The following is a 15,671-nucleotide window of genomic DNA, read 5'->3' as shown; positions in this document are numbered from 1 at the left end:
ATGTCAGGCAGACACAAATAAATGAAATATACAAGGAAGAGAAAATGCTAAAATGTCAAGTTACAGTTTCAAAAAGAACTAATCTGCATGCTGTTGATGAAAAATCTGATAATGATGAGAATGACACTGGACTGTGTAGCCTTGAAATTAACAGTATGAAAATCAACAATAGACAAGCAATAATGACAAATTAATTCAAATGGAATTGGACACCGGTTCGGCTGTTACAGTAATTCCACAAAATGAGTTTGAATGCCATTTCAAAGATACTGAACTGATGCCTGCAGATATACAACTAAGAATTTATACTGGAGAAAATATAATTCACGTGAGAATGACATTAATAACAGTGAAATACAACAACTAACAAACCACATTGGACTTGTAGATGGTATAAACAGGAAAACCAACATTGTGGGGCTGAGACTACTACGACTCGATTAGAAATCCATCCACCATTTGCATGCCACATCCTCTGCAATAAAGTCAACTGAAGGTGACTTAAGGTACTGGATGATGCCACAGTAGTGTTCAAGGATGGCATTGGAAAACTCAAGCATATAACCATATAACAATTACAGCACGGAAACAGGCCATCTCGGCCCTTCTAGTCCGTGCCGAACGCTTAATCTCACCTCGTCCCACCTACCTGCACTCATATCAAGGGTAAAATAGTGTTAACTGAAAATGCCACATCCAAATTTTACTAAGTCTGTCTGGTTCCTTATACCATCCATGATAATGTAGCCAGTGAGCTAGATCATATGAAGGCTAAAGGAATTCTTTCCAAGATTGAGTGGAGCCCATGGGCAATGCCAGTGATCCTAGTAGCTAAGAGGAATGGAATTGCCAGGATCTCTGGTGATTATAAGGTCACTCTTTTTCCTGGAGATCACAATTATAGGATCAAAGTCAAGAGGACAACTAATAATGGAAATGCTAATGAGTTGATCCGTTTACCTTTGGAAGAGGAAATGCCTGAAAATTTGACAAAAGAGAACACGCCTCTTGACTTATTCTCCCTAATACAACTCGAAAGTCTCCCTATTACAGCAAAGATGATCCAAAGGGAATTCAGAAAAAATTCTTTATTGTTTCAGGTTCACATGGCAACCCAAAATAGTTGGAATGTGCAACAGAAATTCCAGTTCCCCCATTTTTACCAGTGACCACAATGGTCTCGCCATTTTCAGGGGTTGCCTTATGTGGCGATTGAGGGTTGTTGTATCTTCCAATGCTGACAGCTAAAATGTTGGAGGAGCTACATGTTGGCATTTAGGTGTGGTCAAAATAAAAGTGTTGGCTCGAAGCTTTGACTGGTGGCCTGGGATAGTTCAGCATATTGAGCAGATTAACGTGCATTGTTCAGGATGCCTGGACATCCAGGAGAAAGATATGTAGAGATGGCAGAACCACTTCTGTGATCCTAGAGTCAACTCCTACAACTAGCATGGAGGAATGTCAGAACATGAGATTGCTTCACAGCCACAAGTCTCACCTGCCAAGCAGAATGACCTCCCTGGTCCGGAAAGACATTATACCACAAGAGTAAGAAATCCTCCACAGTGATTAAATCTTTAGGCCTGAACTGGAGTTACGAAACATAACACGAACCTGTACATCTTTGGAATGTGGGAAGAAACCGGTGCATCAGGAGGAATCCCACACAATAGCGGGAAGAACGTAAAACTCCATAAAGATAGCGGCGGATGTTGAACCCGGGTCTCTGGCACTGTAATAACATCATACTAACTGCCTTGCTACCATGCTACAACAGTGTCTAAGGAAACTAGGAAGGAAATGAGAATTTCTTCTGCTTCGTATTGGGAGAATGGACATCAAAAGGAAGGGTGCATGGTATTGATGAGGGAAAACAAGAATCTAGAGCAACTTTGTGTCATACTTTACCTTCTAATGGAGAATGGCTCTATTTCCTATTCATTGGAACAGAGAGGAATTTCAATGCAAAGAGAAGGGCTCCAACCCTCAGGAAGCAGGTAAACCTAGGGACTTGGAGAGACATTTGTCCTCCTCCTTGCCCATAACTTGTAATTTTATCTCATTGTTTCCTTTCAGCTGTTGGGTTTCCAAAATCCTGGAAATCCAGACAGACTTTAGTTAAAACTATACCTGAATTTAGATGTGATGCTCAATTTTCACCATTTTTCTTATTTTCCTGACAACCCATACCAAGTATACAGACTGCCTGGGCATTGTATCACCCAAGTTGAAATCTTAAAAAGATAAGTTGGTTGCATTTCAAGTTTACATCTCATCTGACTCCAATCCATTTGATTTTTGAGATTAAAAGATAATACACACCAAGGTTCATAGTTCAAAGTAAATTTATTATCGAAGTACATATACATTACCATATACTATACTACCCTGAGATTCATTTTCTTGCAAGCATTCACAATAAATACAAAGAAACACAATAGAATCAATGAAAAACTACAGACGAAAAGGGACAAACAACCAATATGCAAAAGACAACAAATTGTGCAAATACAAAAAGGGAAACATAATAATGATCATAATAAGAACAATAATTGAGAAGTAAGTAACAAATAATATTGAGAAAAGGAGTTGTACAGTTCTTGGAATTGAGTCCATAGGTTGTGGAAACAATGCTGATCTCATTCTTGGGGTGAGTAAAGATATTGACTCTGGTTCAGGAGCCTGATGGTTGAGTAGTAATAACTGTTTCTGGTTCTGGTGGTGTGGGAGCTAAGGCTTCTGTACCTCCTTTCTGATGGCAGCAGTGAGAAGAGACCATGTCCCAAATGGCATGAGTCCTTAATGATGGATGCTGTTTTCCTAGGACAACTCTCCTTGTAGATATACTCAGTGGTGGGGTGGGCTTTACCTGTAATGGAGTGGGCTGTGCCTGCCCCTTTTTCTATGCTTTTCCATTCAAGGGCATTGGTATTTCCAAACCAGGCCATGATGCAACCAGTCAGTATTCTCTCCACTGTGCATCTATAGAAGTTTGTCAAAGTTTTAGATGACACGCAGAATCTTCACCAACTTCTAAGAATGCCGAGGCATTTCCATGCCTTCTTTGGATTGTCAGTTACGTGCTGAACCCAGCCTGATCTTTTAAAATGATAATGCCAATGAATTTAAAGTTACTGAACTTTCAGCTGTGTGCAAAGATATAAGCTGTAGTAATGAACCACAAGATCCATCAGCAAAACTTGGAGCTGTACATTATAGTTAAGTTATTTTAATAGCTTGATATCTCAGATGCAGTATCTGAGATATTCTTATAGTACCATTCTTATAGTACTGAACATTACATTTTACGGGTATGGAGCCTCATTCATTCAGATTCAAATTATCATTGGTGATTTGCTCAAATTAAAAGATTCAATTAATTTATCTTTTTCTTATCCCTTATTTATCTCTCTTTCTTTCACACAAACACCTCTGTATTGTCCTGTACATATTTTAGCTTTAAATTAAATATTCTAGTTTACAATTCCTAGTTCAGACTCTCCCTTAGGAAACTTTGTTTGTTGAAGACATATACAGTTGTTTTTCAGGTTGTATATCCTTTGCAGAGATTGATTAGTAATCACTGTTCACATGCTATAATGCTGTAGTCCCCAACTGTGTAGTGTACTCAGTCCATTGCCCCCTGCTCCTTCACAATCCCAGTTCACAGCCACTTCCTCCTCTGAACACACCATTCATACCACTTTAGACCATAAGACCATAGGATTTAGGAGCAGAATTAGTCCATTTGGTCCATTAGGTCTGCTCTGCTATTTCACGATGACTGATCTATTTTCCCTCTCACTCTCAATCTCCTACCTTCTCCCCATATCACTTTATGCATTGACTAATCAAGAATCTATCAATCTCTACGCAATGACCTGGTCTCCACAGTCTCCTGTGGCAATGAATTCCACAGGTTCACCACTCTCTGGCTAAAGAAATTCCTCCTCACCTCCATTCTAAAAGGATGCCCCTCTATTCTGAGCACCTTTCATGATTTTGAGATCCTATAAGAGGTTTAGGACTATTAAAGTTTGAAGTTTAGGAACCTTTGTGATGAATGAAGTTTCCATATAATGAACTATGTCATTTATACCAAATGATTGGGGGAATAAATGTTGGCCATGATGTAAACCATTTAAACAGCTTCAGTAGGAATTGTATTGCAGTTGTTATGTGACTGGATTAATAATCCAGAACTGATAAAGGCAACTAAGAGCCAATAATATTGGCAGGCGACAGCAGAGTTTTATGATCTGAGGTACAAAAGTGAGCTAATAATATTTTTATGATAAATAATAAACAAAACTTGTAACCAAGTTAATTATAATTTTTATATGTTAAACATTCTCAGAACTAGAGACAGAGAGAGACAGGCAGAGGTAGAGTGACAGAGAGACAGAGAAGAATGTAAGAATACAGCCAAAAATGGAATAGAGTGAAAGGCAGAACACACTGATGTTCAGGTGAAAGATTGTCTAGAGAGAGATGCTAGACAGTGAAAATAAAAGACTGGAGCTTGGCAATCAAAGCAAGGAAGTGTATAGACTTTTCAGACTGGAGATAAGTATCAAGTAAAGGTAAAGATTTATAAAGATTATGAAGAAAAAGATACGCTTTATTTGACACGTACATCAAAACCATACAGTGAAATGTGTCGGTTTGTGTCAAATCAAATCAGCGAGGATTGAGCTCAGGAGCCCACAAGTGTCACCACGCTTATGACGCCAATCAGCATGTCCACAACTCACTAACCCTCACTGTACATCTTTGGAATGTGGGAGGAAACTGGAGCATGCAGAGGAAACCCACGTGGTCACAGGGGGCACGCACAAAAGCGTTACAGACAGCGGCAGGAATCGAACCCTGACATACATAGAAACATAGAAAATAGGTGCAGGAGTAGGCCATTCGGCCCTTCGAGCCTGCACCGCCATTTATTATGATCATGGCTGATCATCCAACTCAGAACCCAGCCTTCCCTTCATACCCCCTGACCCCTGTAGCCACAAGGGCCATATCTAACTTCCTTTTAAACATAGCTAATGAACTGGCCTCAACAGTTTGCTGTGGCAGAGAATTCCACAGATTCACCACTCTCTGTGTGAAGAAGTTTTTCCTAACCTCAGTCCTAAAAGGCTTCCCCTCTATCCTCAAACTGTGACCCCTCGTTCTAGACTTCCCCAACATCGGGAACAATCTTCCCGCATCTAGCCTGTCCAATCCCTTTAGGATCTTATACGTTTCAATCAGATCCCCCCTCAATCTTCTAAATTCCAACGAGTACAAGCCCAGTTCATCCAGTCTTTCTTCATATGAAAGACCTGCCATCCCAGGAATCAATCTGGTGAACCTTCTTTGTACTCCCTCTATGGCAAAGATGTCTTTCCTCAGATTAGGGGACCAAAACTGCACACAATACTCCAGGTGTGGTCTCACCAAGGCCTTGTACAACTGCAGTAGTACCTCCCTGCTCCTGTACTCGAATCCTCTCGCTATAAATGCCAGTATACCGTTCGCCTTTTTCACCGCCTGCTGTACCTGCATGCCCACTTTCAATGACTGGTGTACAATGACACCCAGGTCTCGTTGCACCTCCCCTTTTCCTAATCGGCCACCATTCAGATAATAATCTGTTTTCCTATTTTTGCCACCAAAGTGGATAACTTCACATTTATCCACATTAAATTGCATCTGCCATGAGTTTGCCCACTCACCCAACCTATCCAAGTCACCCTGCATCCTCTTAGCATCCTCCTCACTGCTAACACTGCCACCCAGCTTTGTGTCATCCGCAAACTTGGAGATGCTGCATTTAATTCCCTCATCCAAGTCATTAATATATATTGTAAACAACTGGGGTCCCAGCACTGAGCCTTGCGGTACCCCACTAGTCACCGCCTGCCATTCTGAAAAGGTCCCGTTTATTCCCACTCTTTGCTTCCTGTCTGCTAACCAATTCTCCACCCACACCAATACCTTACCCCCAATACCGTGTGCTTTAAGTTTGCACACTAATCTCCTGTGTGGGACCTTGTCAAAAGCTGTTTTGTGTACATCTGCACAAAACACTAAACTACTGTTCCACTCAGGCATCAGCACCAGGACAACGACTTCTCTAAATAGACAAAACTTTGTGTTACGTACCCCGTAACTGGGTTGCCAAACCAGCAGAAATGGATCACTCAGTTGGAGTCTGGATTACTAGAACTAAGAAAGTTTTATTAAAGAAACAAGCAACACAGTAATCGAAAGGATAATAAATGCAACAGTTCAGCAATGTTAACCACACATGTGCACAGAATTAAGATAACAGCATCAATCAAGCTCTATCGTTGTCTAGGGGTAAATGACCAAATTTCAAAGTGACTCAAAGTTCAGTCCAGTTAGTACTTCAGTTCGCAGTAATCGTTGCCATGGCAATGGACAACGTGGGGGAAGAGAGAGCTAGAACAGGAACAACTGATCATTCAGACACTGCTTCACTCACAGACCGGCGAGATTGCTCACAAGCAGCTTTTGGGCGGGTCCTTGGTGATGTCACCTGAGGTCACCGACTGTGACCCCTCCTCCAGATGCGGTCGATCCTCTGCAGTGAACCCGGCACCCAGGCAAGGGCGGACACACACTGGGTTCCCACTGATCGTACCTTTCCACCCTGGCCGTTGTCTGATACCTCTCACCGACTCGTGAGAAGCGTACCGCTTCCAGGGTCTCGTTACCTCGGGTGGCGTGTGTCTGTCTTAGCGAACCTGTCCCTTTTTATCCCCCTGCTGGGGTATCGCCTGTCCATCACTTCAAACAGTTCAGGGTTCAAAGGGGGGAGCCGCTCCAGACAGCTCTCTCTCTCCCACGTCCCTTCATTACACATCTCCAGACGCTGCTCCATTGTTCCTTATCTCTCCTTCCCCTGAGGGCAGGTGGCAGACCAACTGCTGATGCCACTGATGCTAGCCCAGGCCAATAATAAACAAAACTTGTAACCAAGTTAATTATAATTTTTATATGTTAAACATTCTCAGAACTAGAGACAGAGAGAGACAGGCAGAGGTAGAGAGACAGAGAGACAGAGAAGAATGTAAGAATACAGCCAAAAATGGAATAGAGTGAAAGGCTGAACACACTGATGTTCAGGTGAAAGATTGTCTAGAGAGAGATGCTAGACAGTGAAAATAAAAGACTGGAGCTTGGCAATCGAAGCAAGGAAGTGAATAGACTTTTCAGACTGGAGATATGTATCAAGTAAAGGTAAAGATTTATAAAGATTATGAAGAAAAAGATACGCTTTATTTGACACGTACATCAAAACCATACAGTGAAATGTGTCGGTTTGTGTCAAATTAAATCAGCGAGGATTGAGCTCAGGAGCCCACAAGTGTCACCACGCTTATGACGCCAATCAGCACGTCCACAACTCACTAACCCTCACTGTACATCTTTGGAATGTGGGAGGAAACTGGAGCATTCAGAGGAAACCCACGTGGTCACAGGGGGCACGCACAAAAGCGTTACAGACAGTGGCAGGAATCGAACCCTGACATACATCTGCACAAACCACTAAACTACTGTTCCACTCAGGCATCAGCACCAGGACAACGGCTTCTCTAAATAGACAAAACTTTGAAATAAAGAATATTATTTGCAGCTAGAATTGGAGTCATCATGAACTGAGAAATGTAATATTACATTTAGAAAGATAAAGACAGTCTGAGAGAATGGGTGGATGGGTAGCAGATGAAGTATGAAGCATTACATTTTGATGGTCAGAACAAGCATAGACAATATTAACCAGATGACAGGATTCTAAAAGGGATATCAGAAAGCTTTGGGGATTTATTGAAGCTGACAGAGTAAATTAAAGAAGTGATTAAAAACATATTGCTTAATAAATAGAGGCATTCAGTACAGGAGCAAGAAGCCATGATGAACCTTCATAAAACACTGGTTCAACCTCTACTGGAATTTTGGGCTCATTTCTGTGTGCTTCTGTTTAGCAAGGATGTGAAGACTTTGTAGACCTGTGAGAGAGATCTACTAAGCCTATTCCAGAGTGAAGAAACTTTAATTATTTAGATATTCTGGAGAAAATGGAATTCTTCTCCTTGGGACAGAGGATAGACTAAATACAGTAGATTAAAAGACATTGTTCCAATTGGCAGAGGCATCAATACCAGCTGCCATAGAGTGAAGGTGATTCTCAAAGAATAAGAAGTGACATGAGGAAATTATTTCTGTCAATGTTTTGAGGATCTGGGATGCACTGCCAGAGATGGTAGTGGAGGCAGAATCAATTGTAGAGCACAAAAGGGAACTGGATGAACTATCTGAAAGGAAAGACTTTGCATTGCAGCAGAGAAAGAGTTGGGGGATGCAACTAACTGGATGTTCTTGCATAAAGTTGGTACAGACCCATTGGATCGAATGGTCTCCTTTGGTGCTATGACAGGATCCTATGATTTAGTGGAAGCTGGGAGCTTAATGAATAACAGGATAAATAGTAAATCTTCTGAAGAAATGAAATTAAGTATTGTGGACTGAACAATGGAAGGTCTGAAAAACAGGATAGATAAGTGAGGGGACAAATCAAGTACAAAAAGATAAATACACAGGACAAAGAAAGGCTGGATTGAGGAAAAGAGCAAGCAGAACTGGAAAAAAGGCAACAATTAATATCTAACATTCTTGAAATCTCACGAAAGAAGAAGAGGATCCTGTACTATCAGAATGCTATCTTTTGAGGAATGGTGCTAAAATGGATGGTGTCAGTCTAAATTTTGTATTTGTGTTCTTGACGAGGAATTTGAGTCCACAGGCGTCTGAGTCAGAGATTGCTGTCACTGAGCCACAGCTGGCAAACTCCAAAGGATGTCGAAGGAAACTATTTAAAATAATTGTTATCTTAAGCAGTGTGACAAAAGATGCCTGATTTTTCATGGCAGTAAGTGAAAGCAATTTATCAGGATTGAATTCAAACCTTGATTGCATAGACTAAACAAGATAGGAACGTACACAATTTGGACTCCCCTTTCGTAATTCATCCTCATTGAAGTTAATAGAACTGAATTTCTGAAGCAGGATACTGTGTACGTTTGTTAATGCCTAGTACATTTAGTACAAGCAATCAAGTAAAAAAAAATCTATCCAGATATTACTCATTGTTTACCACTAATGCATTGGTCATGGTCAGAGCGTGCTATTATTTGCTAATGTGTCTAGATATTCTTAAGGACATTGCTTAATTCATGCTCTCCAACAATAACCACATGACTATGTCATATCCACAACTATATCTGACGATGGAAATGCATCATCACGAATGTGTATCAGGAAGAAGCGTACCAGACATCACGGATCCCTGGCCCATTATAAAAGGGGATTGTAGAGTCAACATTTCACACTTTTAATTGAAAAAGCTCACCCTGTATGTCACAAGTACAGTTCATTATTTACATTTGAAATTCTTCAAACTATGTGAGTTTTCCAATCATTTTGGAGAATCAGATTTAAAATCTGGAAATAAAACTCTTGGAAAAAAGTCATTCTAGTTCACTATTGGCTGTGGAGTTCATCCACATTCTGAGAATGAAGTTAACAAGGTAGACTGTGGTCTTCAATCTAAACCCACAATAAGCTTTGCATTAACTCTGCCGGTTTATGTAAAGATGAAGTTATGTTGAGGTTAATGGGGGAACAGGATCTTCTGATAGCTATCACAAATGGTGAGCCAATGCTATCCAAGTAACTTCTTGCAATTATTGCGAAGTGCTAGTGGTTACAGCACAGAAAAAGACCATTCAGCCCAACCAAATTATGCCAGTGCTGCTGCACTACATGATCCTCTCCTCTCGCATCTAAACCCCTTCAAAATACTAATAATGGTGGAAAATTCAGCATATCAGGCTACTTCAGTGGAAAGAGAAAAAGAGATAAGGTTTTAAGTCTGAGACCCTTTGTCAGAATTAGAGTTCAAAAGACATATAGATTTGAAGTTTTGAGCAATGGTTAAAAAGAGGATATGAGGAAACTTCTTTTCTACCGAGTAGATATGCTGTAATGATTCATATGTTCCTTATGACAATTTCAACCATCCTAAGTTTACAGATCTCCTGAATTCCCTATTGGGTTCAGCTATGTGAAAATAATTTCTGCACATTTACTCAACAAAACTATTTTGCAATTCTGTTACAAACAAGAGAAAATCTGCAGGTGCCGGAAATCCAAGCAACCACACGCAAAATGCAACCTTTTAGGACTGCTGAAGGGTCTCGACCTGAAACGTTGACTGTACTCTTTTCCATAGGTTCTGCCTGGCCCACTGAGTTCCTCCAGCATTTTGTGTGTGTTGCTCATAATTCTATTAAGTCATCTTTGAGTCTTTTTGCTTGGTATAAACTCCTAGTTCTAGGTTAAATCCATTACTGCGTCTTCTCTAGTACGGTACTCATTTATCAGGTTTTTCATAATGTGTAAACCAGATTGTTCACAGACAGCTTCAATGTAAATTTAACATGACTTATCAGCCTTTCAATTCATACTCTGCATTCTTTATTTTAGAAGGCTAAGATAAGTAACTTCTTCTGGTGGTCCTTATATTCCAACCTATAGATTCCTCATACTCCCATTCTCGGGTTCCTCTGTTCCTCTCCCTTATCTAGATACTCACATTGTAAGAACAATAAGCAGTCTATGTTCTTCCTACTGGAATGAATTACCTGTACTTGTTTTCACTTACATTCTCTTCCTTTGTCTTTGTCAGCATTAATAATAGCTTCCCCACTCATCCCTAAGTTGGTGTCAACTACAGTTTTAAAATGTACTTCTGGTTACTATTGTTAATGTTGATTATGAGCAATAAAGATTGTGACACTGATCATTGCATAGCATCATTGCCACACTTAGACAATTTAATTAGATTTGAGATGGAATTTGACTAATTTGCTCTCCATTCTTCTCTCCACACAAACTGCTGCCTAACTTAACCGTTTTTGTTTTGCAGTTTTCCAGCATCTGCAGTGTTTTAGTTTTCTACCCATTCCACTGTGTGTCCTCTGGCTCAAGATATTCTGACCATTGTCATGGGACTTTATTGAGAGCTTTTTGGAAATACAAATACTTCAAATCTACTCTGTCAGCCTTATTCACCCTTATAGTTACTTTATCAAAGAATTCTGTAAAGGTTAGTCAAGCATGACTTTCCCTTCTGGATTACATACAGAATTTTTTTTTAATATTTTCAGTTTCCCAAGGTTTTTCAGTCACATTTTTAATTAAGTATTCCACAATGTTTCCTTTTTGTAAATACTGTTAATTGGGCCATCGGTTAATCGGGAAAGCCTCTTATTTGGGACAACTCCTAAAGAACAAAACCTAATTGAGAAAATAGTCCAGATTTCCTTTGTTTATATGGGATACTATGCTATTTAATTGAGACAGGAGACTGTTGCTGAATAGTTTCTAGCTAGTGTCAGTCGCATGTGCTTGTGTGACCATTAGACTCAACACCATGCTTCAAGCAAAGAGTTTTTAAATTGCAAGTGTTGGTGTTCTAAAAGCAGCGATTTCTGTCACTGGTAGTTGTTGAGAAATAAGCAGTAAGACAATTCAGAACTGTTTTGTTCACTGCGCGTTTAAGCATTCAGGTTTGGAGATGCTGGAAAGGGCCAGAAGTGAAAGTGAAATGATTTCACGACTTCAAAAATTAGGAACTACGAAGAATTTGAAGATATTGACAAACAAATTGAATGTTACAAGGAAAATGACGATTTGGAGGATGCAATCACCGACAGTATTGTATGAAGGCAGTCCATTATCTACCCTAGGTGTCTTTGCTCATTTTGTTCATTTACAGTTAAAAGAACATGACATGGATGAATTCCTCCCCGTCAATAAATATTAGTAGTATTGGCAGTGTTCCAATTTGTTTTGTATTTAATTCAAATATATAATCTGTTACTCAGTTTGTCTTTCTTATACATTTTTAACTATTTCCATGAAACTTTGGCTAATTGGGGCAGCCGCTTAATTGGACTAAAATGTACAATTAACCAAAATCTGCTGTATATCTATTGTTTGGTGTACATTATAGACGACTCACATTGATTGTTCACCTGTTCTCTGGCACTGTTTTCTAATGAATTCTGATAGGTATACAGCAGCAGAATTCAGATAGACTTATATAAGAGGCATAGATCAAGTGAATAGCCAGAGACTTTTTCCCCCAAAGTGGAAATGGCTAATACCAGGGAGAATAAGGTGATTGGAGAAAAGTATAGAGGGGGATGTCACAGAGTCATAGAGAAGTACAGCACAGAAACAGGCCCTTTGGCATATCTAGTACATACCAAAACCATTTCAAATCCTCTGCCCATTGACCTGCACTTGGACCATAGCCATCCATACTCCTACTATCCATGTACCTTTCCAAACTTCCCTTAAATGGTGAAATTGAGCTTTCATGGACCAGTTGTTCTGGCAGCTCATTCCACACTCTCATAACCCTCTGAGTGAAGATGTTTCCCCTCATGTTCCCCTTAAACTTCTCACCTTTCACCCTTAAGCCATGGCCTCTGGCTGTAGTCCCATGCAACCTCAGAGGAAAAAGTCTGCTTGCATTTGATCTATCTACACTCCTCATAATTCTGTCACCTCTATCAAATCTCCTCTCAATCTTCTACATTCTAAAGAATACAGTCCTAACCTATTCAATTTATTTATATAATTCAGGTCCTCCAAACCCAGGAACATTGATTTATGAAGGCCAACGTGCCAAAAGCTTTCTTTACAACCTCATCTACCAGTGACAGCACTTTCAATGAATTATGTATCTGTATTCCCAGATCCCTTTGTTCTACCACACTCCTTAGTGCCCTACTGTTCACTGTGTAAGATCTACCCTGGCTGGTCCTACTGAAGTGCGAAACCTTGCAAGTGTCTGCATTAAACTCCATCTGCCATTATTTCAGCCCATTTTTCCAGCTGATGCAGGTCTCCCTGCAAACCATGGTAACATTCCTCACTGTCCACTATACCTCCAATCTTGGTGTCATTTGCAAATTTGCTGATCCAGTTAACCACATTATAATCTGGATTATTGATATAGATGACAAACAACAAAGGAACCAGAACTGATCCCTGCGGCACACAGCTAGTCACAGGTCTCCAGTCAGACAGGGAACCATCTACCTCCACTCTCTGGCTTCTCCCACAAAGCCAATGCCTAATCCAATTGACTTCCTGAATGCCAAGCCACAGGACCTTCTTGATCAGCCTCCCATGCAGGACCTTGTCAAATGCCTTACTGAAGTCATTGTAGATAAAATCTACTGCCTTGCCTTCATCCACTTTCCTGGTAACTTCCTTGAAAAACTCTATAACATTGGTTAGACATGACCTACCATGCACAAAGCCATGCTGACTATCCCTAATCAGTCCCTGTCTATCCATGTGCTTATATATCCAGTTCCTTCGGATACCTTCCAATAATTTTCCCACAACTGACGGCAGACTCACCGGCCTATAATGACCTGGTTCCTGTTTAGAGCATTTTTTAAACTGTGGAACAACATTGGCTATCCTCCAATCCTCTGTTACCTCTCTTGTAGCTAAGGAGATTTAAATATCTCTGTTAAGGTTTGGGTAGGGTCCAAGGGAACACCTTGTCAGGCTCTGGAGATTTATCCACCCTGATATGCCTCAGGGTAGCAAGCACCTCCTCCTATGTAATCTGTACAGGGTTTATGGTTGAGGCCACTTTGCCTCACTTCTATAGACTCCCAATCCATTTCCCAAGTAATTACAGATGCAAAGAATGCATTTAAGATCTCCCCCATCTGTTTTGGCTCCATACATGTAGCTTTCTATGTTATATTTTCTACATACAGTACCTTCTAGCAATATTGCTAACTTTTTCTATCATGAGTTCCAAAGCCATACTTTCTAAGTGATACATTATTTAGCATGGCTAATGCAAAAATGGCACTAATCATTTAGCAACTCACAGTAATTAATACTTCATGGGCTATCTCATCAACTTCATTTGTTGCCAAATAATTTAAACATTAATAATGGCAGTAAAATATGAGTGAACTCTTCGTTATCAGACAGAACTTACTGAAAACGTGCAATGGATTTGTTATAACTTTTTTAAGCTGTATTCCTCAAAGAAATCAATCTGTCTGTCATGCCGTACAACTATCTTTGAACCCGGCATTCCTATATGTTTATTTACCTTTGACCTCTTTCCTGTTTATCTTCAAAGAAACATTGAGGCTGTAGTGCTATTGTGTACATCACAGCAATATAACATGATGGTTTCGCTAAGCTAATGAACTAAGCTCGGACTCTTACTTTTCTAGCTAATACATGCTCACAAACATTTAAGCTAGAGACAAATAGGAAGTCTTTGTTACCTGCAAGTTCCATGTCTGTTGAACGTATTCCCTGATGAGATGGTCCTTCAGGTCTTCAAATGGTCCAACTTTTGGTTCAATTCCACTTGGTCGATTACATGGTTTTTTCAGAAGACAGACAAGGCCATCAGTTGATTCAGTATGGTATTCACAAACATCCACAGGACTTTTGTGGGACTTTCCACCAGCTATGAGATAACTTCCACTTAATTCTCTTTCTATAGTATAGTGGTAACACTTATTACCATATGCCACAGATAAGGCAAAGCCCCCAAGGTAGTTGCGACTTTGACGTAAAAGATAGAGGCCATCAGCCAATCCAGCCTGCTTCAGGAAGCTCTCTGCTTCATCTCGTGTGATGCTGCCAAAGAAGTAAGGTAGGTGATTTACTCTCTCAGCCATTTTCTTTGCTGAAGTTTATAACTGGCAGAAGTGTTTCGTTGGACTTCTGAACTCCTAGACTAGCCATGAAAGAAAGACAAGAAGCAGGTGTTATCATTACAGTATCCATTGTCTAATTAAGAATACATGCAATAAAATTTAGAATTTCAATGATCCACATTGTATTAAAAAAATTGACATAAGAATACAGAAACAATGAAAGCACATATGTACTGCAATGTTTTGTTCATAATATTTCCTTAATGATAAATAGCCCTTCAAATCACAGAGTCATTGAGTAAAATGGCATAGATGTAGGCTCTTCAGCTCAACAAGTCCATGCTTACCATAGTAACCACCCAGCAATCCAAATTTCCTGTGTCCGTCCTATATCCCTCCAGCCACCGCCCCTCCACGTACCTATCAAATGATTCTTAAATACACTCAGTGGACACTTTATTAGGTACACCTGTTCATTAGTGCAATTATCTAATCAAAGATCAAAGTTCAAAGTAAGTTTAATATCAAAGTACATATATGTCACCATATACAACCCTGAGATTCATTTTCTTGTGGACAAACTCAACCAATCCAAGAATCATAATAGGATCAATGAAAGACTGCACCCAACAGGACAGACAAACAACCAATGCACAAAAGAAAACAAACTTGTGCAAATATAAAAGAAAAGTAATAAATAAATATTGAGAGTATGAGATAAAGAGTCATTGAAAGTAAGTCCATAGGTTGAGGGAACAGTTCAGTGTTGGGGCAAGTGAAGTTGAGTGAAGTTATCCACACTGATTCAAGAGCCTGATAGTCTTCGAGCTGTGCTTAGCCTCACGATCACAAGTGTAAAGAGAGTAGAACGGGGGATAA

At 39.9% G+C, this 15,671-nt stretch overlaps 1 protein-coding gene across 5 annotated transcripts in view; it reads right to left on the bottom strand.

Annotated features, from left to right (window-relative positions):
• Positions 1-15,671, bottom strand: part of syk (spleen tyrosine kinase) — a 132,417-nt gene that overhangs the window by 73,651 nt on the left and 43,095 nt on the right. For 2 of the 5 annotated variants that reach the window (XM_063068928.1, XM_063068931.1), the window contains exon 2: positions 14,412-14,872. The exons of 1 other annotated variant lie outside the window; for it this stretch is intronic. In XM_063068928.1, the coding sequence (XP_062924998.1) occupies positions 14,412-14,813 (402 nt within the window). In that variant the 5' untranslated portion in view covers positions 14,814-14,872. The remainder of the gene's footprint in view (positions 1-14,411; positions 14,873-15,671) is intronic. 2 more of the 5 variants (XM_063068929.1, XM_063068930.1) reach the window with 1 other exon arrangement.

The sequence above is a fragment of the Mobula hypostoma genome, chromosome 16 (assembly GCF_963921235.1).
Source record: "Mobula hypostoma chromosome 16, sMobHyp1.1, whole genome shotgun sequence".
NCBI classification, from domain to species: domain Eukaryota; kingdom Metazoa; phylum Chordata; class Chondrichthyes; order Myliobatiformes; family Myliobatidae; genus Mobula; species Mobula hypostoma.
Note: the sequence above shows the minus strand (reverse complement) of the source record. Positions and strands in the feature narration are given on the sequence as shown.